Source organism: Podarcis raffonei, chromosome 13 (genome assembly GCF_027172205.1).
Source record: "Podarcis raffonei isolate rPodRaf1 chromosome 13, rPodRaf1.pri, whole genome shotgun sequence".
NCBI lineage: Eukaryota > Metazoa > Chordata > Lepidosauria > Squamata > Lacertidae > Podarcis > Podarcis raffonei.
In genome coordinates this window covers 15,491,087-15,516,578 of record NC_070614.1, presented here as the reverse complement: position 1 = coordinate 15,516,578, position 25,492 = coordinate 15,491,087, and the positions used below count along the sequence as shown (strand labels likewise).

Sequence of the window (25,492 nt, the reverse complement as noted above, 5' to 3'; positions counted from 1 at the left end):
CCTGCTTTTCCCACGAAAGGAACCCTGAAAGGCTCAAGAAATGCCCACAAAAAGTAGCATCAGTTCTATTGTCCTACTGTCCGTCCCCCACACTCCCAGTTGTGGTTGCGGCCTGCGGCCTTCCTTGTTCCTTTTTCTATTAACTCTCCTCTCTAGTCAGCTGTTTCTCCTAACCCCCTTGCCGTTCACCACCTGCTTTTCTTTATATAGCCCACAAACATGCCCCCAAACCCATCACTTCCCTCATGCGGATGACAGAGGGAGGGTAAGGTAGCATAGTCTGAACCCTTGAGTAGCAGGCTGGACCCACCCACCAATTTGCCGCAGAAGATGTCCCCACTAAGCAAGTTAATCCAGGAGGCTCAAGCTAGTCAGCCATGCTTCGTGTTTCTGGAAATGGCAACCTTTGAACCCTTCACCATCCCCACAAGCTGTCTGCCCCCACTTGGGAGTTTCTCTTGAGCCATTTGCATCCATCACACCCTTCGGCCCCTTTTCAGGAACGATGACCCACTTGGGAGTCCTTCATCTCACTGCTTTCCTCCTCGCAGGACTAAAGCTCTCGTCCTGGAGCTGTTGGCTGCTGTCTGCTTGGTCCGAGGGGGACACGACATCATCCTGGCTGCGTTTGACAATTTCAAAGAGGTTTGTAAGCTCCGTAACCCTTTCGACGGTGCTGGTTTCTGGCGTGCAACAAGATTGCAAGTCAATCAAATACAGTGGTACCTCGGTTCTCAAACGCCTTGGTCCTCAAACAACTTGGAACCCAAACACTGCAAACCCGGAAGTAAGTGTTCCGGTTTGCGAACTTTTTTTGGAAGCCGAACATGCTCCATTTTGAGTGTTATGCTTCTGATTTGAGTTTTTGCTATTTATTTTGTGTTTTTGTGGCTCTTTTTTGTTTTGTTTTTGTGAGGAACCCAGTTCAGCTACTGATTGATTGATTGATTGATTGATTGATGGTGTGACGGCAGTACATTGTTTATTGCTTTCATTTTATGGATCAATGGTCTCGTTAGATAGTAAAATTCATGTTAAATTGCTGTTTTAGGGGTTGTTTTTAAAAGTCTGGAATGGATTAATCCGTTTTGCATAAGTTTCTGTGGGAAAGCGCACCTTGGTTTTGGAATGCTTTGGTTTTGGAACGGACTTCCGGAACGAATTAAGTTTGAGAACCAAGGTACCACTTTAGTGTAAGTGTCCTATGAGTGCAGCCCAAAGTACTCCTGTCCACTGGGTTCCTGCACGATTCACTGCTCAGGTTTTTGCCTCGTTCCAGTCGGCCTTTCCCACGGGGTAGAAATTCCTGCATTGAGTTTGCATTCTGTGTGATTTGATCATTCAGTCGTTCCCAATGCATAGAGGCAGCCTGCCCTCAGAAGAAGTAGGCCCAGAACAGTGACTCATGCAAGAACAGTGGCGCTTGAGCTCCTCTAAAGGTTGCGGGCAGTTCTTGCTTTCGTTTCTGTAAAGGTAGACCCTTTCAGGCGGAAGTGTGAGTTGTGTTTTCATATTTTGCTCAGGAATAAAGCATGACTAACTCAGCAGTCAGAAGCTTGGGGAACATGTACAGAAAGATGAGGGGCAAACACTGTGTTGAGGGGGCCCTTATCACAGATGGAAACTGGCTCCCCCTGCCCAATTTTATTCTAGTTCCCTTTGCTGCTACTGCCTGCAATTTGTACCCCACCCTCCTCCTCCTTCTTTGGCAATCACTCGTAGCCGAGTAAGATTGTCTTCCATGAACACGGTCTTAACAGTGAGTCCGTAAGTGACTGTGGAGGCCAATTATGGATCCACACGTTCTTCCACAGTGGGGACATAGGTTTCCGGGCGGGAGTTGATCACTGTGAGGGTTTGCCAAGTGTGCCTTTCTCTTAGCACGTTTCTCCCTTTCGTCCTGAGTTCGAGCATCTTCAAAGCCCATGACACCTTTGGTAAAGGCTGATCTCCTTTACCAAAGTGCTTGCAGGCCAGTGTTTCCCAGTTGTTGGTGTCTATACTACATTTTCTTAGATTGAGAGAGTCTTTTAACCTCTTTTGTTGACCACTGGCATTACGCTTTCCATTTTTAAGTTCGGAATAGAGTACAGTTGTACCTTTGGTTACGTACTTAATTCGTTCCAGAGGTCCGTTCTTAACCTGAAGCACCACTTTAGCTAAGGGGGCCTCCCGCTGCTGCCGCACCACCGCCACGCGATTTCTGTTCTCATCCTGAAGCAAAGTTCTTAACCCAAGGTACTATTTCTGAGTTAGTGGAGTCTGTAACCTGAAGCGTATGTAACCCGAGGTACCACTGTAGTTGCTTTGGAAGATGATAATCAGGCATCCAAACAACATTTCATGACCAGCCTTACATGACCTTGAATGCTAAGCACTTGCTTTGTTATAAAGCTGAAATGGTCACATTTTCCATATTTTTCCATAAGTAAGGAGTGTGGCTTTGAAAGAGAGTGTGTTTTCAATTGCTCAAACTTCAATGGGTGAATTCTCTCACAGTGCTGTAGTCTGTTCTGTATATGCGCAGTAAGAACAAAAGCGCCTGCTCCTTAGGGTCAAGCTAAATGTGATGTTAAATGTGTGCAGTTTTTTAAAATGCCAACTGCATCGGCTGGGGAGGAGTGATTAATGGCAGCAGAGGAGGTATGGAGAGGGTTTTAACCCATTATTCTTGCCTGTGCCAAAGCTTTTTGAAGGTGGTATTTACTTTGTGAGTGTTAAGTTGTGGGTGAACATATCAGACGATACAGCAATTCTTCAAACAGCTCTTGTTTATTCAGAGGCCAGAACACAACTGAACTGAAGGGTTCAGTCAGCCTGCTTATATAGGGCTCCAGTACAACATAACTGTAACAATTTTCTAAAACTATCCAATCACTGAACGTCACTTTCGATCCCTTATTTGCATAACTATCTACAGTATCCCCCTGCTGGCCCAGGGTGAGAACTTCAGTACATACCGGTAACAGAGAGGCACTTCTTGGTGCCATTGGAGGAATCATAGAATTACAGAGTTGGAGGGGACCACAAGGGTCATCTAGTCCAGCCCCCTGCAGTACAGGAATCTTTTCTGCCCAGTGTGGGCCTCAAACCCACAACCCAGAGATTTGAGAGTCTTACGCTCTACCAACTGAACCAGCGGCGTAGTGTGGGTTGTCAGCACCCGGGGCAAGGCAAGTAATTTGCGCCCCCTAACCCGGGGCAAGGCAAGTAATTTGCGGCCCCTAGCCCCTAACCTGCCGCTGCTGCCAGCTTCTTCTTGCTGCTGCCTGGGCTGGGGTATTTACGGTAAGGTAGCGGTGGCGGCGGGTCCGTGTCAGGTGATCTGAGGCGAGTTGCCGCTGGCGCTGCCGCCCAAACGACGCCGCTTGCCCGGAGGAGGAGGAGGGCAGAGAGGCGAGGAAAATGCAACATGGCCCAGCAGCTGCAGCAGCGGCGGGGCTGTGAGGAGGGGCTGCCTGGCGCGCCCTCCGCGGCGAGCGCTGAGAGCCGCTGCCAGCTCGTCGGTTCCGCGAGACATGGGGCTCTGCTACAGCCTGCGCCTGAGGCTCTTCGGCGACTCCGGAGGCGGCGAGCGCGCCCCCCCCCAGATGTTGCGCCCGGTGCAGCCAGCCCCCCTGCACCCCCCACACTACGCCACTGAACTGAACTAATGCAAATTCCACCTTAAGAAAAGGGGTTTTCTTCCTCAGGGATAGGGTTAGATCCCCTCTCCTCCATATTTGCTTTGATCTCACTAATAATCAGCAAAAACGCCCCTGCCCCGCCCCCCGCTGATGCAATTTCCATTAAAAACAGCAAAATCCTGCACTTTAAATGCAAATATGGCGTTTCCTGTAGTTTGGCTCTTGGTAAAATTTAGTAAAGCCTCTGTAAGTATATTTTTTATTATTACAGTTATTATTAAATTTCTGTTTTACATTTTAGAATATTCACTTAAACAGCCTTAACGTATCAATGACTTCCCTTCCTCTCTTTCCGTGGTTCATTTTGCACAGCATAAATCCCTGCATATTTTATATAAACTAAACCTTTCAGTATTCCATTATAACATCCATCAAAACTTATTTACACCGTTGAATTTATCTTAACCCTGCCCATTAAGCCTTTTGTAAGTTTAGATGAGCTAAGTTAATAAGTAGGGAATAGAAGGGAAACTTGCCTCTTTGGCGCTCATGCTGTTGCTGTAAACTGACACAGGGAGAGCTGACAAAGGGTCTGCTTAGGTTACATGGGATAAAATTTGCCCATGGAGCAGATTGGCTTGTGCCAAAGCTTTTGGACGGGAGGAAATGGAATCCTAGGTGCCAAACAGACAGGTGCAAGCCTGATCTGTCACTCAGGCACGGTTGGACAAATTGGACCTGTATTGGTGGTGGAAACCCGGGCACAGATTCTCTTTCTGCTTGAATATGTGGGATTATCCTCCATCTCCTCTCTCCTCCTTTCCTCTCCTCTCCTGCATGGCTTAATTGTCTGTAGTTTTTCAGAAATGACTTATGCATCATTACTTCTGCAGTTTTAAGGCCACTAACTCTGATCATTTAGCACTTAGCAAGTCACTTCCACCACTAAGTTTTCTCTCCCGTGAGGTAGCGATTCCTAGAGGGTGGGGAGGCGTAGATGTGTTAAGTTTGCCTGGTGGCAAAAACCTGAATAATGGCTACCAAAAATTATTATTGTGGGATAGGCCTTTGTGAGGTAGGTGGGTGGCTCTTTACAGACTGGAAACGGAGGCTTCGCAATAGCAGGGTGGCCAGGGTTGCGTGCATCATCTGTGGCAGAAAATACAAAATTAAATTAGTCATAAATTAAAGACCAGCTGCTTACCCACTGGATAGCGCTCTTTATGGTGTGCCTGCCCTATATCAAATAGCTCAGAAGAAAGGAGGGACACTTTTGCTTGTACGGTGGTACCTCGGATTAAGAACTTAATTCGTTCTGGAGGTCCGTTCTTAACCTGAAATTGTTCTTAACCTGAAGCACCACTTTAGCTAATAGGGCCTCCTGCTTCCGCCGCACCATCGGAGCACGATTTCTGTTCTCATCCTGAAGCAAAGTTCTTAACCCGAGGTACTATTTCTGGGTTAGCGGAGTCTGTAACCTGAAGCATCTGTAACCCGAGATACCACTGTATATGCAATTCTTTCTCCTTTGTTGATCACTCGTAGCTGAGTAAGATTGTCTTCCATGAACATGGTTTTAAAAGTGAGTCCGTAAGTGACAGTGGAGGCCAGTTCTGGATCCACACGTCCTTCCACAGTAGGGACATAGGTTTCCAGGTGGGAGTTGATCATGGTGAGGGTTTGCCAAGCGTGCCTTCCTCTTAGCACGTTTCTCCCTTTCGTTGTGAGTTTGGGCATCTTCAAAGCCCATGAAACCTTTGGTAAAGGCTGATTTCCAATTGGAGAGTTGGCAGGCCAGTGTTTTCCAATTGTCGATGTGTGTACTACATTTTTTTAGATTTGCCTTGAGAGAGTCTTTGAACCTCTTTTGTTGACCACCAGCATTACGCTTTCCATTTTTAAGTTCGGAATAGAGTAGTTGCTTTGGAAGATGATCATCAGGCATCCGCACAACATGACCAGTCCAACGAAGTTGATGTTGAAGAATCATTGCTTTGACACTGGCGATCTTTGCTTTTTCCAGTACACTGGCATTAGTTCTCCTGTCTTCCCAAGTGATGTGTAATGCTTTTCAGAGATGCAGATGTCTCCAAAATATGCAATTACACCTGCCCTAACTTAAAGGTAAAGGGACCCCTGACCATTAAGTCCAGTCATGGCTGACTCTGGGGTTGCGGCTTTCTTGGCTGAAGGAGCCGGCATGCAGCTTCTGGGTCATGTAGCCAGCATGACTAAGCCGCTTCTGGCGAACCAGAGCAGCGCACGGAAATGCCGTTTACCTTCCCGCCGAAGCGGTACCTATTTATCTACTTGCACTTTGACGTGCTTTTGAACTGCTAGGTTGGCAGGAGCAGGGACTGAGCAATGGGAGCTCACCCCGTCGCGGGGATTCGAACCGCCGACCTTCTGATCGGCAAGTCCTAGGCTCTGTGGTTTAACCCACAGCGCCACCCGCGTCCCTAACTTACTGTACTCTTAAAAGGGAAATTACCCCAGCCTTTCATTATCCTGCAGCTGTCCATTATTGGAGGGTGTATGAGTGAAATCTTAGATACAGCTGAAGACAATTTCTCCAATATTGCATAGCCAGAAATCGGAGATTGTTTACTCTGGGCTTTTATATCCCAGCACTGATTATACCAGGGGTAGAGAAACTCTGGCTGTGATGAAGAGATTAGGTTCCAACTTCCATATTAAAGACCAACATTGGCCATGCTAGATGGGTGCTGATGGGAGTTCAACCAGGTCTGGAGGGCCACAGTCTGCCCCCCCCCCCCGCCCTGATCTACAGACAGACAAATTTTGATGCCCCCCCTCGCTCACACACCTTGCCCTGGCTGTCTTGAGTCCTTCACAGGTCATTGTATCTCTGCATTCCTCCAGGGTAGAAGGCCCAGAACTCCTTTAATCTCTTTTTTAACAACCTCTGAGCTGCCTGAGCATGTAAAGATAAGTAAGTGCAGAGTTGCTCTTGCAGAGGGACAGTTCATTCAAACGTGGAAGAATAGCCTGGCACAAGCTCAGAGAAAATGCGATTGCCTCCATCGCCATCGCGCCAACTTGGTACTTGCTCTCAAGGCATAACTGTGCAGTGTACTGACAAGGGATGTTTTGAAAACGCGTGTCTGTCAATTTATGTGAATGCAGAGGACTCTTGAGTCTGTGTGTGTCATTTGCAAGAAGACTCAACGTGTCAAAACCCCCTCTGCTCCATTTTTCTCTGCAGATAGGCTTCATGTATTATTATTACTATTTATTGAATTTATATACCGCCCTATACCCAGGGATCTCAGGGCTGTTCACAGAATAAAATCAAGCTATAAAACCACAAAATACATAATAAAAATAAAAGCAACAACTCTATAGCCCCCCCCTAAAAAAACACATTTTAAAAGGGCATAGGATGTCAATCAGGTCAACCAAAGGCCTGGTTAAAAAGGAACGTTTTTACCTGGTGCCTAAAGGTGTATAATGAAGGCGCCAGGCAAACTTCTTTGGGGAGAGCATTCCACAGATGGGGAGCCACTGCAGAGAAGGCCCCGTTCTCATGTTGCCACTCTCCGGACCTCTCAAAGAGGAGGCACATGAAGGAGGGCCTCAGAAGATGATCTCAGGGTCTGGGTAGGTTCATATGGAAAGAGGCGGTACTTGAGCTATTGGGGTCCTGAGCTATTTAAGGCTTTATAGGTCAAAACCAGCACTTTGAATTGGGCCCGGAATTCATGTAGTCTCCGAGACCAACTACAGGGGGAAACACTGTTAAAATCTGCTGTAGGAGAATCAGTGGCAGGTGGGGAAAGAATAAGGCACTCTTTCTTGCCCGGTGATATCTACACACACACCCTGAAAATGCTCCCCCACTTGCATATTACAGTTATGCAGTAAACCCAGTCTGGCAACCCCTTGTTTTCTTTGTAAGTTGTAGTTCTTCCTGCATCAATCCATGCTGGAATATCAAATACCTTCTCTGCTGATCCCTCACATTTGCTTCCCCCTAGAATAGCCTCCCCCAACCTTGGGTTTTCAGATGCTGGATGCTAGACTACAACCCACATCATCCTTAGTCCGCATGGCCAATGGTCAGAGATGATGGGAGTTCTAGTCCCACAGTATCTGGGGACTCGAGGCCGGGAAAGGCGGCCCTAGAGATGTGCGAATCTCTGAAATGGTGACCCAAGACAAATAATGCATGTTCAGGATTCTCCCGGATGTTCAGTCAGCAAGTGCCAGACTTTAAGGCCGGGCAACCCATTGCAGGAAAACCTTTGCTCAGGGCAATTGGCCTCCGAAGATGTCTTTGTACAACATGAAACCTCCTGGAATTCTGGGCAATCTGCCTGGCCCTAGAAGCCTTTGTCCCAGTTCTTCAGAGAAAAGACGTATTAGTCAGCAGAGAGAATATCAGTGCCAAGACCTACATAAACAGGCAAGGGAAACTTAAATCCTATCAGTTTTTCAAGGGAAAAACCTCGTGTGTTCTAATGGGCAGTGTCCCAACTCACTTTTCCAGCAGCCTAACATTTGAGAGGAAATCTCAGAATTCAGGTGGGTTGTCTTGGCCATCTACCAGTGGACCAGAAAAACATCTGAAGGTTTTTTATTGATTTTTATCTTACCAGATGACATCAGGGTTTTTGCCACTGGCACAGTGAGATGTCTCTTTGTGCAAGCGACCTATCAGACAAGGTTGCAGCCTTGCTGAATACCCTAAAAGCATATCAAATGGCCTCTTTTATCTTCCTCTTATCTCCAGATCAGTTAGGAAAATCAGGGAAGAGGGCCATAATTTCCATGACTCCCAGATAGCCTGTGTGTGCCTGGCTCCCCAACTTCATACTTTTAAGGCTTCCTGCAACTTCAGACTTGCTCCTTGGGTCTTCTTCTACATACCTGAGGCTCCTAATGTGCCATCTGATTTCTTGATGCTCTGAAGTCAAAACCCTTCTAGACTTTGGTTGCCAAAGATTGGTTGTCAAAGTTTGACATAGCTGGAATATCTTGATAAGCTATCTGAAATTAATCTATTGGTCTAATTAAATGCTGCTGCTGCTGATGATGATGATGAAGAAGAAGAATTTATTTATACACCACCCATCTGGCTGGGTTTCCCCAAGTGATAAAACATCAAACATTAAAAACTTTCCTAGACAGGACTGCCTTCAGATGTCTTTTAAAAGTCAGATAGTTGTTTATTTCCTTGACATCTGATGGGAGGGCGTTCCACAGGGCGGGTGCCACTATCGACAAGGCCCTCTTCCTGGTTCCCTGCAACCTCACTTCCTGCAGGGAGGGAACCGCCAGAAGGCCCTCAGACCTGAACCTCAGTGTCCAGGCTGAACGATGGGGGTGGAGAAGCTCATTCAGTTATACTGGGCTGAGGCCGTTTAGGGCTTTCAAGGTCAGCACCAGCACTTTGAATTGTGCTCGGAAACATACTGGGAGCCAATGTAGGTCTTTCAGGACCGGTGTTACGTGGTCTTGGCGGCCGCTCCCAGTCACCAGTCTGGCTGCCGCATTCCGGATTACTTCTGGTTTCTGTGTCACCTTCAAAGGTAACCCCATGTAGAGCACATTGCAGTGGTCCAAGCAGGAGATAACCAGAGCATGCCCCATTCTGGTGAGAGTGCGTGGACGGGATAATCTATGCCTAGTCCATGCAAGTAGCTTATGGCATTCAGGCTTGTAAACAGCGAAAAGAACAGAAACAAAGCCTGCTTAAATTCAACAAACAGCGGAGGCCACTTCCGGGCAGAGATCAGCTGCGTTGCCCAAAGCGCATTTCTTTTGCAAAGTTTTAAAACCGCATGTGCTTTTAAATGTTGACATTGCTTTGGGACAGTCAGGCAGCCGCCGTGTATCCAGCGTGTGCTTGTAGCAATCTCTAGTAACGCTGCAATTTTATCTTGGGTGAAACAGTCATCCCCGTTGAGGGTTCAGAGTCACAGGTGGGAAGCGAGGGAAACGGAGTCAACAGCCTCCGGGAGAAACCCTCTCCTCTTTCCCCCAGCCCTGCTGCCCTCCTCTATATCAAATATCCATCCCTACGCAGGGACCACTGGCTGCATCAGCTGTAACTGGAGGAGTAACAACATCTTGGACCAAGGGGAGAGCTTTGTATATATAAGCAGGGCTGTGTTAATGTCACACACAATGGCCTGCTTGTAGATTTTTTCCCCCATGCCTCCTTGGTCCCTTACACTAATGTGTGTATCTGCCAAACAAAACCAAGACCGCCCCCCTCCCCAATGTAATGCAGCCGCCCTAGGTAACCACATTTGGTTGCATTCGCCCCTTCCCTCTACCTGAAGTTTCCCTCCGTTTCAGAATGTCGATGGCAAGCTCCTTTTTCTGCTTCTATTGTTCTCGTAAGGTTGCACGAAATCACGCTTTTTTTAAATGCTTGATTCCCCCCCCCCCGCGCCTGTTTCACTCTCTCGTTTTTTTAAATATATATATATTATTTTCATTTTTTAGCAAGTTTTTTTAATGTATTCACATCCTTTTCAAATTCTGCGCTCCTGGTATTACTTAAATCCCTCAGACTTCCCCCCACCCCCACACCCGATTTCCAAATTTCCCCCTATTTCTTTGCATCTAACTACATTTTTTCTAGGGACGCGGGTGGCGCTGTGGTCTAAACCACAGAGCCTAGGACTTGCCGATCAGAAGGTCGGCAGTTCAAATCCCCGCGACGGGGTGAGCTCGCATTGTTCAATCCCAGCTCCTGCCCACCTAGCAGTTCGAAAGCACGTCAAAGTGCAAGTTGATAAATAGGTACCGCTCCAGCGGGAAGGTAAACGGCGTTTCCGTGCACTGCTCTGGTTCGCCAGAAGCGGCTTAGTCATGCTGGCCACATGACCCGGAAGCTGTCTGTGGACAAACGCCGGCTCCCTCGGCCTATAGAGCGAGATGAGCGCGCAACCCCAGAGTCGTCCGCGACTGGACCTAATGGTCAGGGGTACCTTTACCTTTACCTACATTTTTTCTAGTTCATTTTGTCGCTCCCCCCCCTTTAACTAATATTACATTATACATGTTACAATAATCCTGCTAACGTTTTTAAGTATACACAGTGGTCTTATATTCTGTAAACTTTTTCCACTCTTGATTGAATTTCTTATCATCTTGGTACCTGATCCTCACGGTCATCATTGCCATTTCGGCATAGTCCATCATCTCAGTTATCCACTCCTTGTTGGTCAGGGGACTTTTTCTTCCTTCCACTTCTGGGCAAGTAGCATTCGTGCGGCTGTTGTCGGTTACATAAATAGTCTTTTGAATTCTTTTGGTGTTTCGTCTCCTGTTAACCCTAGTAAAAAGGCTTCTGGTTTTTTTTCATAAAAGTTATCTTAAACACTTTTTTCCAATTTGTTATAGTTCCACTTTCTCCCCCCCCCCCCAAACCCTTTCCTCTTTTTTGGCCTAATATTCCAGTTGTCATTACGGAATACATTCATTTAGCGGATGTTGGACTTGGGCCAGGGAGGCTTGGGTTTAAATTCCTCCACTGTGAAGCCCACAGGGTGATCTTGGGCCAGTCACAATCTCTCACCCTAACATACACCGCAGGACTGTTGTAAAGACAAAAAGGAATCCTAACTCCACGAGTTCCTTGGATGGAATAGAAATGTCATAAAATGCACTTTGAATGAACTCCCAATTATTTTGTTGCTGGGGGCGATCCAGAGAAATTTTTAAAATATTCTTTGGGGATCTGGCACTCTCATCCACCATGCTAGACATGGCTTTGAGAGTCTCTCCTGTACCATTTCCTATATTTTTGAATGCTGTTAACGTGTCAGAGAATGCGGAAGAGAGCAGTCTTTCTGTTTAAAGCAGGTTTGTGGAACCTTCGGCACTCTTAATGGTTTTTTCAAACTACAACTCCCATCATCCCTGTCCATTGGCCATGCTGGCCTGGGGGTAATGGGAATTGGAGTCACCTGGAAGTGTGTTGCAGCCAGCATAGGCTTCACATTTGTGCCTAAGGCCAAGCGAGATTAGAAACAGAGTAGGCATTCTGGTTATTATGTCTTGAATCGCTTTCATATATCCAGACGGTTGAAAATATTTATATCCAGATTTTCCAGTCAGTCGCTCAAGGTGATTCACATTAAAACTGTTAAAACCCTTAAACGATGAAAAACAACAATAAAAAACCCGCATGTGTTAACAGAGGCATCCGATTTGTTTCCTTCTTCCCTAAGACAAATCACCCAGGGCTGGTTCCCAACAGCTATGCCTGTTAAACTGCCACAGTTTCCCATCCCTCCCTCCTGAGGGAACCACAGTTAATGCGGAAGAGGGAAAGGATCTTTTACCATTCTCAGCTCCCTCATAAAACTGCTGTTCTCTTGAGGAAGCCATGACAGTGTTGGGACTGGCAGAGGTGAAGCAAGTGTTGGGAAGATGAGCTGGCGAGAAGTCGGGCTGGCCGGCTGAGAAAACGAGAAGCAAATGGGGGGGTCGTGCAATGGCAGTTTGGGTCTCACGCCTGCAATTTTTGCAGGCTGAGTCAATCAGGGCAGAACAAGAGAAGAAGAAGAGTTTGGATTTGATATCCCGCTTTATCACTACCCAAAGGAGTCTCAAAGCGGCTAACATTCTCCTTTCCCTTCCTCCGCCACAACAAACACTCTGTGAGGTGAGTGGGGCTGAGAGACTTCAAAGAAGTGTGACCAGCCCAAGGTCACCCAGCAGCTGCATGTGGAGGAGCGGAGACGTGAACCCGGTTCCCCAGATTACGAGTCCACCGCTCTTAACCACTACACCACACTGGCTTCATAGGGGCTGGTGGCATCCTGTGGGCAAGTCCCCAGAGTCCTGTAGTAGCTGCAGCACCCAGCCATGGGTGGCACAGTTGCCTAAGCATAGCTGAGGGCAGTCTAGAATGCCCCCTTTTCTAGCAAGCTGACCTCTTGGTACCAAGAGTGGGATGATGTTGGATTTCTGTTTATGCCCTTGTGCAGTTTTTGGAGTCACAAGACTCTGTTTACATTCCAGACTGTTGGAAGTCTCATGGGAGACGGATGTTGTTGTTACTGGTTTCCTGTTTCTTTGTCTCAGTTGGTTCACTGACTCTCACAGAGAGAGGATGTATATTCTTTTCTGTCTGCATAGTTAGAAATAAAACGTAGTGATGTAGCTCATATATTTCTCGTCCTTCTGCTGCTGTCTGGATACTCTGCGTAATGGGAACGTACCTGGAGCCTCATCAAAGGCTTAGGTTGTTAATCACCGTCGGAGGACACAATCGGAGGAGTAGCTCGGCCGTACGGAGTTCTGACAGATAACTGGGTCTGGCTGCCAGAGTCCTCTGTTGGACTCCCTAGGCATCCAGATTGACCACTTGAAACTCTGTTATTTGTTAGCCCAAAAATGGAAAACAAGCAAGGTCCCAACCAAAGAAGAGTGGCAAGTTAAGTTGACAGAATATGCACAACTCACAGACTTAACATGTAAAATAAGAGAACAAGAAGAACATACGTTTAGAGAAGATTGGAAAATGTTTATTGAATGTATGGGAAATAGCTGTGTACAGCTGAAAACGCTGGCAGCATGAAGATAAATTCAACAGTGTAAATAAGTTTTGATGGATGCAATAACGGAATACTGAATTTGTTTATGCAAAATATGCAGGGATTTATGATATGTGAAATGAACCATGGAAAGAGAAGAAGGGAAGTCATTGATATCTTAAGGATGTAAAAATGAGGACATTAAATTGTAAAACAGGAAATTTAATAAAAATTATATATATTTTAAAAAAAGAAGCTTTGTAGCGCCAAGTAAGCCTTTGGCGCCAAACCAACCTGACTGCCTTTCTTTCCTTCCCTGCAGGTCTGCGGTGAGAAGAACCGCTTTGAGAAGCTGATGGAATATTTCCGAAATGAAGACTGCAACATTGATTTCATGGTAATGGAAAGGCTGGGAGCAAAGGTCATCGTTTAGCTTCTTGTCTACCAAGGGCTCTCCCTCCCTCCTCAAACATACCAGCACAAATAGATGGTGTTCGCGCACACACACACACACACACACACACACACACACAGAGCCTTGCTGCCTTTCGCCTGATTTGCACACATCACTGAAATGTCGATTAAAAACAAAACATTGGCTTATCTTTTTTTTTAGTTTACTTTGGTTTGCCACTCATGGTTTGTTTGGAGGAAACAAGCCACGATCCCAGATTTGAATGCCGCAACAGTGCAGATGATGATATTCCAGTTTGGTATCAGGAATAGAAATGTCCCTATGGAGACAAGATTATTCAGGCAGCATCTCCTGTCCTCAACCTTGCTCCTTCCTTGTTGCTGTCTTTTGAGCTAAAGGGAATGCGGTTGAGCAGCTGGAGCAGCCAAACAAACAGGCCAAACAAACTGACTATCATTGGCGGAGACAGAAAAACAAGGAAATTGGGACATCAGGGCATCAATAAGTTCTATGAGATAAAACAGAGCAGGGTGTGGATAGGGTTGTGTCCAATTAAGTGCTACTAAGAGTAGACCCACTGAAGTTAATGCACCTAGGTTAGTCCTGTCCATTAATTTCAATGGCTCTATTCTGAGTAGGACTATGTTGGATCCAACCCATAGCTAATGTTTGTGGTCGTATCTCAGACATCATAGACGACAAATATAATGATAATGATGATGATGATGATGATGATAAAGGTAAAGGACCCCTGACAGTTAAGTCCAGTCGCAAACGACTCTGGGGTTGCGGCACTCATCTCGCTGTGGGGGCCGGCGTACAGCTTCTGGGTCATGTGGCCAGCATGACAAAGCTGCTTCTGGCGAAACCAGAGCAGCGCATGGAAATGCCGTTTACCTTCCCGCCAGAGCGGTATCTATTTATCTACTTGCACTTTGACATGCTTTCGAACTGCTGGATTGGCAGGAGCTGGGACTGAGCAACGGGAGCTCATCCCGTCCTGGGGATTTGAACCGCCGACCTTCCGATCGGCAAGCCCTAGGCTCAGTGGTTTAGACCACAGCGCCACCCGAGTCCCCAATAATAATAATAATAATAATAAATAAATAAATAAATAAATAATAATAATAATAATAATATCCCACTCATCTGGCTGGGGTTCCCCAGCCACTCTGGGCGGCTCCCAACAAAAATTTTAAAACACGATAAAACATCAATCTTTAAAAACTGCCCTAAACAGGGCTGCCTTCAGATGTCTTCTAAAAGAGTTAGTTGTTTATTTCCTTGACATCTGATGGGAGGGCATTCCACAGGGCGGGCACCACTACCAAGAAGGCCCTCTGTCTGGTTCCCTGCAACCTCACTTCTCGCAGTGAGGGAACTACCAGAAGGCCCTTGGAGTTGGACCTCAATGTCTGGGCTGAACGATGGGGGTGGAGACACTCCTTCAGGTTTATTGGGCCGAGGCCATTTAGGGCTTTAAAGGTAGCACCAACACTTTGAACTGTGCTCGGAAATGTACTGGGAGCCAATGTAGGTCTTTCAGGACAGCCACCCTTTTAAGGCTGTACTTTTGAGATGGCTTGGTTTATTGTTCAAGCTGAGAGCCAAGGATGGCAGTGCCAAATTTGCTTGAGCATCACTGTAGCAGAACTGAATATATAAAAAATGAAATGCAACCATAGAAAGTTGAAATTATAGCCTAATCAACTGAATCATATCAATATAACAAGGAGCTATGAAGAAATTCCATATAATTATAAAAGCAGGTATTATATACTAACATGCTCTCTATTTATTAAAAGAAAAAATCCCAAAAGGCTAAGAGTGCATAATACAGTGGTACCTCAGAAGTCAAACAGAATCCGTTCCGGAAGTCCGTTCGACTTCCAAAACGTTCGGAAACCAAGGCACGGCTTCCAATTGGCTGCAGGAAGCTCCTGTAGCCAATCAGAAGCCATGTCAGATGTTCAGGTCCAAAGAATGTTTGCGAACCGGAACACTCACTTCTGGGTTTGCGGCATTTGGGAGCCAAGGTACGACTGTACTGTGGTTAAAACCAATATGTATAAACAGACACAGAAATGAATGGAAAAATGACAATGAAACCCTGTTATAGCACATCGGTGCCAGACTAGTCCTACCCATGAGAACCTAGCCTGAAGAAAAGTGTAAAAAGAGGTACCCAGTTCCCAAAGGTAATGTGCTCTCCTTTCCTTCCCAAAAAATCTAGGTTGCTTGCATGCAGTTCATCAATATTGTGGTCCACTCTGTGGAGAACATGAATTTCCGGGTCTTCTTGCAATATGAGTTCACACAATTGGGACTGGATGAATACCTAGAGGTAAGAGGGATGTAACAAAAGCCTGATTGTGGGTGGGTGTGTATTGATAGTGGTTATTTTAATGCATTTTTCATTTGCAACCTTCTTAGTGATTCTGAGATGCCTTTCCACCTCTGCGTTGTGGGTTTTCTGAATCACAAAAGTTTCTGTATACACTGGTACCTCGGTTTTCGAACGTCATCTGTTCCAGAAGACCGTTCGACTTCAGAAACTGAAGCATTTACTTACAGAAACATTTACGGAAAACTCAATACGGAGGCCGCATAGCATGTTCAACTTCCAAAAAGCATTCGAAAACTGAAGCATTTACTTCCTGGTTTTTGGCATTCAAAAACCCAAACGTTTGACTTCCAAGTTTGAAAACCGAGGTACCACTGTACTTGCCTAAATATTTGAGATTCAATTTAACATGTTTGTTTGATTTGCTATATACAGTCAAATCTCAGTTGTCAGATGTAATCTGTTCCGGAAGCCCGTTTGGCTTCTAAAATGTTCAACAACCAAGGCGCAGCTTCTGATTGGTTGCAGGCGCTTCCTGCACTCAAGCGGAAGCTGTGTTGGACGTTCGGCTTCTGAAAAACATTCAGAAACCGGAGCATTACTTCCAGATTTTCGACATTCGGGAGCCGAAACGTTCCAAAACGGAGGTGTTCGGGATACGAGGCTTGACTGTACCAAACTAAACTACTACTGCTACTACTAATAATAATAATAATAATGTCACACTAATATTAATTTTACATGCCGTGTTAATATCCCAAAAAGTTTTCTAAGAAACGAAAATAGACAGCCTGAGAATGGAATGGCTTCACTTCAGTTTGAATTAGTACCCTCTGGCCAATGCAGTGAGAGAAAGCCAAAACAGCTCCCTTTTCTGGCAAGGTGTCCTTTGGGCACAGAGAATTAAGATGACTGGGTCTGGCTGCCAAAGTCCTCAACTTTGGCAACTCCACCTCAATTTAAGCATTGATTGCCATTTTTATTTCAGATTGGACTGGCATTGGATTTGTGCCATTTGCTCAATTTGACCTGTATAACTCCCCCCCCCTCCCCCGTATATTAATGCATAGAAAGAATAACTTTCTGAAAATGGGGAGAAAGTATGTGTGACACACACTTTTATGACACATATGAACAGGATTTGGAATTTTTGTTACCTACCTTTTAACAACGTGGGTGGCGCTGTGGGTTAAACCACAGAGCCTAGGACTTGCCAATCAGAAGGTCGGCGGTTCGAATCCCCGCGACGGGGTGAGCTCCCGCTGTTCTGTCCCTGCTCCTGCCAACCTAGCAGCTCGAAAGCACGTCAAAGTGCAAGTAGATAAATAGGGACTGCTTTGGCGGGAAGGTAAATGGCGTTTCCGTGCGCTACTCTGGTTTGCCAGAAGCGGCTTAGTCATGCTGGCCACGTGACCCGGAAGCTGTACACCGGCTCCCTCGGCCAATAAAGCGAGATGAGCGTCGCATCCCCAGAGTTGGCCACGACTGGACCTAATGGTCAGGGGTCCCTTTACCTTTACCTTTTAATGAGGTCTACGGCAATGTTATTTCTTAGGAGATTTTGTGAGAATTGGAAGCTGCCTTGAAGTGTCATTGATTTATGGTAGAAACGGATGAAATAGAAAACAACAATTGTAGGATGAGTTAGCCTCCCAAATAATTTAGCCCCAACTTGTGCCAAACCTACAGGTCCCAACTTAAAGAAGAATGGCAACTTAAGTTGACAGAATATGCGCAGCTTGCAGACTTAGCATATAGAATAAGAGAACAGGAAGAACATACGTTTAAAGAAGATTGGAAAATGTTTATTGAATTTATGGGAAATAATTGTGTACAGCGGGAAACTCTGGCAGCGTTAAGATAAAGTCAACAGTGTAAACAAGTTTTGATGGATGCAATAATAGAATACTGAATGGTACAGTTTTTGTAAAAGATGCAGGGATTTATTATATGTAAAGTGAACCATGGAAAGAGAAGAAGGGAAGTCATTGATATCTTAAGGATGTAAAATGAGTATTTTAAATTGTAAAACAGAAAATGTAAGAAAAAATATATAAAGTCATACCTTGGATATCAAACGCCTTGGTACTTGGACGTTTTTGGCTCCAGAACGCTGCAAACCTGGAAGTGATTGTTCTAGTTTGCGAATGTTCTTTGGAACCTGAATGTCCTATGGGGCTTCTGCGGGTTCCGATTGGCTACAGAGCTTCCTGCAACCAATCGGAAGCTGCGCTTTGGTTTCCAAATGCTTTGGAAGTCGAACAAACTTCTGGAACAGATTCCAAGGTACGACTGTATATATTTTTAAAAGGTCTGGCTGCACCATTCAGACACACCAATTCCGGTCTTGCCTGAATCCCCTTGTGGCAGTGCTTGAAACAGGCTGCCTCCTTCCTTCTGCATTGCACAGCCAAGCCCATCCGTAGCTTTAAACGCCACACTTTTCCTCTTTCGCCTCAACAGAAGCTGCGCTATTCGGAGAGCGACAAGCTGCAGGTGCAAATCCAAGCCTACCTGGACAACATATTTGATGTGGGCGCCCTGCTGGAGGACACTGAAACCAAAAATGCTGTCCTGGAGCATGTGGAGGACTTGCAGGAGGAAGTCGGACAGGTGGGGAGGGCTGGCTAAGTTCTCTGGGGTTGATGTACCTAACCTGCACTGGGGGGCAGTGGCTTGGCAAATGAAAAGGATCCTCCCCACTCACTAGGTCACACAAAAATGGGGAAAGGGCTCAAGGCTGCCTGGGTCCCATCCCTGCAATCTGTATGCACAAAAGGGCTGCGGGTGGCGCTGTGGTCTAAACCACTGAGCCTCTTGGGCTTGCCGATCAGAAGGTCGGCAGTTCGAATCCCTGCGACGGGGTGAGCTCCTGTTGCTCTGTCCCAGCTCCTGCCGACCTAGCAGTTCGAAAGCACACCAGTGCAAGTAGATAAATAGGTACCGCTGTGGCGGGAAGGTAAACGGCGTTTCCATGCGCTCTGGTTTCCATAACGGTGTCCCATTGCACCAGAAGCGGTTTAGGCCTGCTGGCCACACGACCTGGAAAACTGTGGACAAACCCAGGCTCCCTCGGCCTGAAAGTGAGATGAGCACCGCAACCCCAGAGTCGCCTTTGACTGGACTTTTACAACAACACCCCCCGCTAACCTTTTGTTTGGGGGGCGGTTGGCTGTTGGACCCCCTTCCGTAGCATGTTGCTCGCTGCCAGCTCCTTCTTTTCCCTGTTGCATATCCTGCCCTCCTGCGATACACTTGCCCATGCATTGTTTCTCTTTGCAGCTGGCAGAGAAACTCCAGGATGCCGAGAACGAATCCATGGCCAAAGTCGCAGAGCTGGAGAAGCAGCTGTGCCAGTCGCGCCGCGAGGTGGAGGCCCTGAGAGCACGGACCACGGGCAATGAGCAGGTATGGGCAGCGAGCTGCAGGAGCCGTGGATTGTTGGAACCGGTTCCCAAAAAGAAAAGCTTGGGGCGCCTTGCCAGTTCGAACCAAAGCTTGATCTAATAATAATAATAATAATAATAATAATAATAATAATAATAATAATATTTATATACCGCCCTATACCCGGGGATCTCAGGGTGGTTCACAGAATAAAATCAAGATATAAAACCACAAAATACATAATAAAAAAACAACCACCACCACAAAAAACACATTTTAAAAGGGCATAGGATGTCAATCAGATCAGCTAAAAGCCTGGTTAAAAAGGAACGTTTTTGCCTGGTGCCTAAAGTTGTATAATGAAGGTGCCAGGCGAATTTCCCTGGTGAGAGCATTCCACAGATGGGCAGCCACTGCAGAGAAGGCCCCGTTCTCGTGTTGCCACCCTCCGGACCTCTCAAAGAGGAGGCACATGAAGGAGGGCCTCAGAAGATGATCTCAGGGTCTGGGTAGGTTCATATGGAAAGAGGCGGTACTTGAGCTATTGCAGTCCTGAGTACAGTATCCTGTTTCGAATAGTGGACAGCTGAAAATGCTGTCAGTCAGTGGGGGCAACACTGAGTCAGTGGTGTGACTCGGTGGAAGGTAGGTTCCTATGTTCCTAATTGGAATTAGCTCTTAGGTGAGTGGCAGGCAGCATGAATCCTAGAGTAAAGGTGAGGAAACTTTTTTTCTGTTGAGGGCAGCACTCCCTTGGGGGTGAGGTAATTTTGGTGGAGCTGCGTATTGGTGTTTGGTGAGGCCATTCTCCTTTCTCCTTTCTTTCCAGCAACCTCCTTCTCTCTCTCTCTCTCTCTCTCTCTCTCTCTCTCTCTCTCTCTCTTCTCTCTCTCTCTTTTATGGTTGGTGGGGTTTTTTTCCCCCTTCCTTTTTTTATTTGGGGCTGGAGGGGGAGGTGTGGCAGGGAGGTGTGCTTTCTCAATAAGCTTTTTAAAAGCTTTTTTAAAGCTTACTGGGAAATGATATATAATGAATTGAAAAATAATGTTTAAAAACAAACAAACCCAGAAACTTTCCTTTTGGGAATTATAGGGACTGAACTTCCCAAACTGTATAGAAATTTATTCCTATATGCGACTACAGCAGCAATAATGTTACTTGCCCAAAAACGGAAAGAAGAAGAAATTGCAGCGAAAGAAGAATGGATACAAAAACTTATGGGCTATGCATAATTGGCGAAACTTAACAGAAAAATAAGAAATCAAGATAACAAACTGTTTATAAAAGAATGGAAATGGTTTATGGGATATTTACAAACAAACTGTGAACAGATAAGAACATTGGCAGGATTATTGTAATAACCTGCAGCTTTATAAGAGATGAATAAATGATACATTTATTTTTAATATTTTCTGCATATTCCAAATTAAGGAACCGCAGAAAGAGGGGGAAGGAAGTCGAGTTTTGAAATGTTAAAATGATTGTAAAATTTTTCAAATGTATACAACTGAAAATCATAAAATATTTTTTAAAAGAGAGAGAGAGAGAGGTGTGTGCTTTCTAAGTTTTCTGCCCAGACCTCATGATTTTCAATATTGTCTTTCTCGGAACAGGATAGGACAAACAGTTCAAGGAGTCCCTCTTTGCTACAAATGCCACAGCCTCAGGGGTCTCTGCAGTACCCTGCCTTGGAGCGCAAACTAGAGGAACTCGAAGACAAGGGGCTAATCCGGATTCTGCGTGGACCTGACGGTGATGTCATCGTTGGCATTGAGGTCATCCCGGTCATTGTGGAAGCCTCAGGAGCCTCTTCAGTTACCATTGATGCACCTTCGTCAACCAGCACAGGTATGTAGAGCGAACAATATGCCCATTTTGTGGCAGAAACAAAAGGTGTTGTCCAGTCCCTCTTTTGCTGGGCTCTACCACATCGAACGGGACACGGGTGGCGCTGTGGGTTAAACCACTAAGCCTCTTGGGCTTGCTGATCAGAAGGTGAGTGTTTCGAATCCCCGCGATGGGGTGAGCTCCCGTTGCTCTGTCCCAGCTCCTGCCAACCTAGCAGTTTGAAAGCACACCAGTGCAAGTAGATAAACAGGTACCGCTGCGGTGGGAAGGTAAATGGCGTTTCTGTGCACTTTGGCTTCCGTCAGGGTGTTCTGTTGCACCAGAAGTGGTTTAGTCATGCTGGCCACATGACCCAGAAAGCTGTCTGTGGACAAACGCCAGATCCCTCGGCCTGAAAGCAAGATGACATTTGAAGGCAGCCCTGTTTAGGGAAGCTTTTAATGTTTAACAGACCACTGTATTTTGAAACTTTGCTGGAAGCCTCCCAGAGTGGCTGAGGAAATCCAGCCAGATGGGCGGGGTATAAATAATAAATTATTATTATTATTATTATTAGCTCCACAACCCCATAGTCGCCTTTGACTGAACTTAACCGTCCAGGGGTCCGTTACCTTTTTACCTTTAGCTTAAATAAATAAAGATGTGCTTCTTTTCCTTTCCAGATTTTCCTTCGCCGTCTACATCTCCTGTTCCTCCTCCTGCTCCTGAAATCCCACCAGCCCCGCCCCTGCCTTTCACCAAGGACAGCAGCTCCCTGGTTCCTTCATCCTCTCAAGAGGAAACTCCTCCTCTTCCCCCTCCAGCTCCGCCCCTTCCGGGGACCAGTGTCCCTCCCCCTGCTCCGCCCCTTCCTGTAGCAGGAACTACAGCTCCTCCTCCACCACCACCGCCACCCCTCCTGCCAGCAGACGGTCCGGTTCCTCCTCCTCCTCCCCCTCCACCGATGGCTGATGGTTCAAATCTCCCAGGAGTGACAGTAACCCCAGGTGAGCTCAGTCAGTAGAGCGTGAGACTCTTAATCTCCAGGTCATGGGTTCAAGCCCCATGTTGGGGTAAAGATTCCCGAATTGCTGGGCGTTGTTCTAGATGTCCCTTGTGGTTCCTTCCAATTCTATGAATTCATTGTGAGCCAAAATCAGAAGAATCTTTATTTGCATCAGCCACAAGCCATCCCAATAAAATGAAATAATAAAATAAAATGTACTGAAGATAGAGGTATAAACTTACTGTATTTTTCACCCTATAGGATGCACTTTTTCCCCTCCAAAAATGAAGGGGAAATGTGTGTGCGTCCTATGGGGCGAATGCAGGCTTTCGCTGAAGCCTGGAGAGCGAGAGGCATCGGTGCGCACCGACCCCTCTCGCTCTCCAGGCTTCAGGAAGCTATCCGCAAGCCTAGTGAGCCCGGCGGGAGGTCCCGCTGGGCTCGCAAGGCTTGCGGGCAGCAGCCTGCAGCCCGGAGCACACCCTGTGCTTCGGGCAGATGTCCGCAAGCCTTGCGAGTTCTTGCAAGGCTTGCGGGCAGCAGCCTGTTCTGGGGGCTGGGGGGGAATAATTTTTTTTAACCCCCCCCCCCAAAAAAAAAACTAGGTGCGTCCTATGGGCCAGTGCACCCTATAGGGCAAAAAATATGGTAACTAGAGAAGAGACATTTGGGGGGCTTACGTCTATACTCAAATAATAGATCTTAATCTAACTGCCCCAGCTAAAAACCTTGCAGTTTTTGTTATCACTTGATGATCATCTTGATCTGCTAAAGGAAAGGACACAGCAGCATTGGTTGAGTGACCCAGCATGGACGATAATAGAGGGGTAATAACCTCACTCCTCAAATTTTTATCAAGAGTGCAAGCACATGACTCAATACTGCCATCTCCACAGGAACATAACTGTTTTTCCAGTGGAATTTTTTGAAACCGACCCTCAAGTACAGCCGAAGGCAGTTTCTTCAATCTTGCGAGAGTGAAAGCGTGTCTTGCATTTGTGAGCCAGTCTTAAGAGGGTATTTCTAAGTGCCTAAATGACACACACATATATGCACTTTTTTTGCGATACATTAAATCACTTTGCGTAATTTCCAGGGTTATTATTTAATGCAGAACATATCCGTCAGTTGAATCGTATACGTTTGGAACCATTAATCGATCTATTCAGTCAGTGTGTGGATAAGCTAATAATTTATTTGTGTTTTTTTATAGTCCCTGATGAACTGGGGAGGGACATGAACAGAGTTGGTAGATGTAATGGCTTAAGTGAGCGCTTAAGTGTGTGTGGGGGGGTGTCCTCTATTCCTGTCACATTTTTGTTCCCTGCTGAGCCCCCTTCTGAGTTGCTTCCTCAGAAAACAGCACAGTCTCTCCATCCTTACAAATAAAGGCCGAGATTCTCAATACTTTCCTCACCAAATTTTAGTACCTCAGGAACACTCAGGTCTGGGATCTGGAAAAATCTTGGGTATCTGTAGCCTCTTCAGAACGTGCACTGTGAGTAGCGGCAGATGTTCTGTATTCTCACTTCCCTCAGAGCTGCATACATAGAATCATAGAACTGTAGAATTGGAAGGGATCCAGAGGGTCATCTAGTCCAACCCCCTTAAACGGAGGGGGGCTGGGTTGTTACCCCATTTTGTCCTGACAACAGTTCTGTGCAGTGGGTATATATCAAGAGACTGACTTTCTGCAGCCACTCAAGAAGAGCCCAAGTCTCGACATCAGCTCAGCCATTCTGGTGGGTTCTGTGGGAATGTTGAGGAAAGTAGGAGAGGATATATTGATTAAATATTATCCCTCCTCACTCACGCTAGTGAGCAAGCAGCAGAGCACATTCCCTTGCACATTGCGGCAAGCAAGTTGATGGATTCGTTAGAATCATTTAAATTAAGCAATCCAGTCTGGCTTGTCCAGCCTGGATTGTTCCTGGTAAGTTTCCCCTTTTATTTAAAACAATAATAACACGGCAGTCTTGTTTAAAAGTAAGAGTAAAGTTCACAGTTCACAGCAGTATTCTGAAGGCAGGCTTTATCTTGTGGTTTCAGTTACATTTGTAGAGAAAAGAAGTCTGAGCTAGGCCTCGGACTTTCTACCTCGTGGCTTCCATCCTCTGTAAGGTTGAGCCGTGTGCTGCTGGCTAAGAGCCAGAAGAGAGGAAGATGGCAAAAGAGGAAGATGGCTGCACGGCTAGCCCTTTTATAGGGTCTGCTAGGGTCACACCCATCTACCTGGTCACACACAGGGGGAGGATGCTTCAGAACAGGTATGACAGGAAGTCCTCCCTGTCTGGGGCAACATTTCCCTGTGTGTCCACTCTAGGAAACAGGAAATGGTGTATTTGACTGCTTCAATGACCATACATCCCACAGGTCCAGAGGCTGAAGGGGTTCAAGGGTTGGAATTGGTGTCTGTGGTTGCTAGGCAACCACAGGATATAGGTGGACCACACCTGGGATGTCGTCTTCCCTCTATGTACAATCTGTCAGAAGGCCCCCAGGCCCCAAAGTAAGACTGGAAAGGATGAGATCTCTGACTTGGTGAGCTCTGACAGTCTCTGTTGTCCTTTGAAAGCCGTCAAGATCAAGAAGCCAATACAAACAAAATTCCGGATGCCCATCTTCAACTGGGTAGCTCTGAAGCCCAACCAGATCAACGGCACGGTCTTCAACGAACTCAACGACGAGAAGGTCCTTCAGGTACGTCCAGGCTAAGTTCCCTCTTCCCCGCTTCCTGCTTGTTCCCAACCCACGCTGTCCTCTCAATTTCTGACTCCCTCTCGTCGCAGGAGCTTGACATGAACGACTTTGAGGAGCAGTTCAAAACCAGAGCTCAAGGCCAGGCCCGGGAGCTCCCTGCCCTGAAGGCAAAGGCTTCGCAGAAGAAAGCCCCCAGCAAAGTGATGCTGATTGAATGTAACCGGGCCAAGAACCTGGCCATCACGCTTCGCAAGGCGGGGCTCAGCATCGACGGCATTTGCAAGGCCATCCAGGTGTGAGTAGCCTACACGCAAGGGACGGGTTGGTTTCCCCCCTCTCCAATTCCTTTTCCCAGCAGAGTGGGCAGAGGAGGTGAGACTACATGGAGAGAGGATCGAGGCTGCTCCTGATTAAGAGCCGGGTCAGTAAGCGGGACGCGGGTGGCGCTGTGGTCTAAACCACAGAGCCTAGGACTTGCCGATCAGAAGGTTGGCGGTTCGAATCCCTGCAACGGGGTGAGCTCCCGTTGCTCGGTCCCTGCTCCTGCCAACCTAGCAGTTCAAAAGCACGTCAAAGTGCAAGTAGATAAATAGGTACCGCTCTGGTGGGAAGGTAAACGGCGTTTCCGTGTGCTGCTCTGGTTCGCCAGAAGTGGCTTAGTCATGCCGG

The 25,492-nt window shown here is 46.6% G+C and overlaps 1 protein-coding gene across 7 annotated transcripts in view; it reads left to right on the top strand.

Annotated features, from left to right (window-relative positions):
- FMNL1 (formin like 1) overlaps window positions 1–25,492 on the top strand; it is a 111,505-nt gene that overhangs the window by 69,874 nt on the left and 16,139 nt on the right. For all 7 annotated transcript variants that reach the window (XM_053363683.1, XM_053363682.1, XM_053363681.1 and 4 more), the window contains 9 exons: window positions 552–645; window positions 13,467–13,541; window positions 15,793–15,903; window positions 18,367–18,516; window positions 19,186–19,311; window positions 20,904–21,138; window positions 21,801–22,124; window positions 24,699–24,823; window positions 24,913–25,118. In XM_053363683.1, coding sequence (XP_053219658.1) covers window positions 552–645; window positions 13,467–13,541; window positions 15,793–15,903; window positions 18,367–18,516; window positions 19,186–19,311; window positions 20,904–21,138; window positions 21,801–22,124; window positions 24,699–24,823; window positions 24,913–25,118 — 1,446 coding nt within the window. The remainder of the gene's footprint in view (window positions 1–551; window positions 646–13,466; window positions 13,542–15,792; window positions 15,904–18,366; window positions 18,517–19,185; window positions 19,312–20,903; window positions 21,139–21,800; window positions 22,125–24,698; window positions 24,824–24,912; window positions 25,119–25,492) is intronic.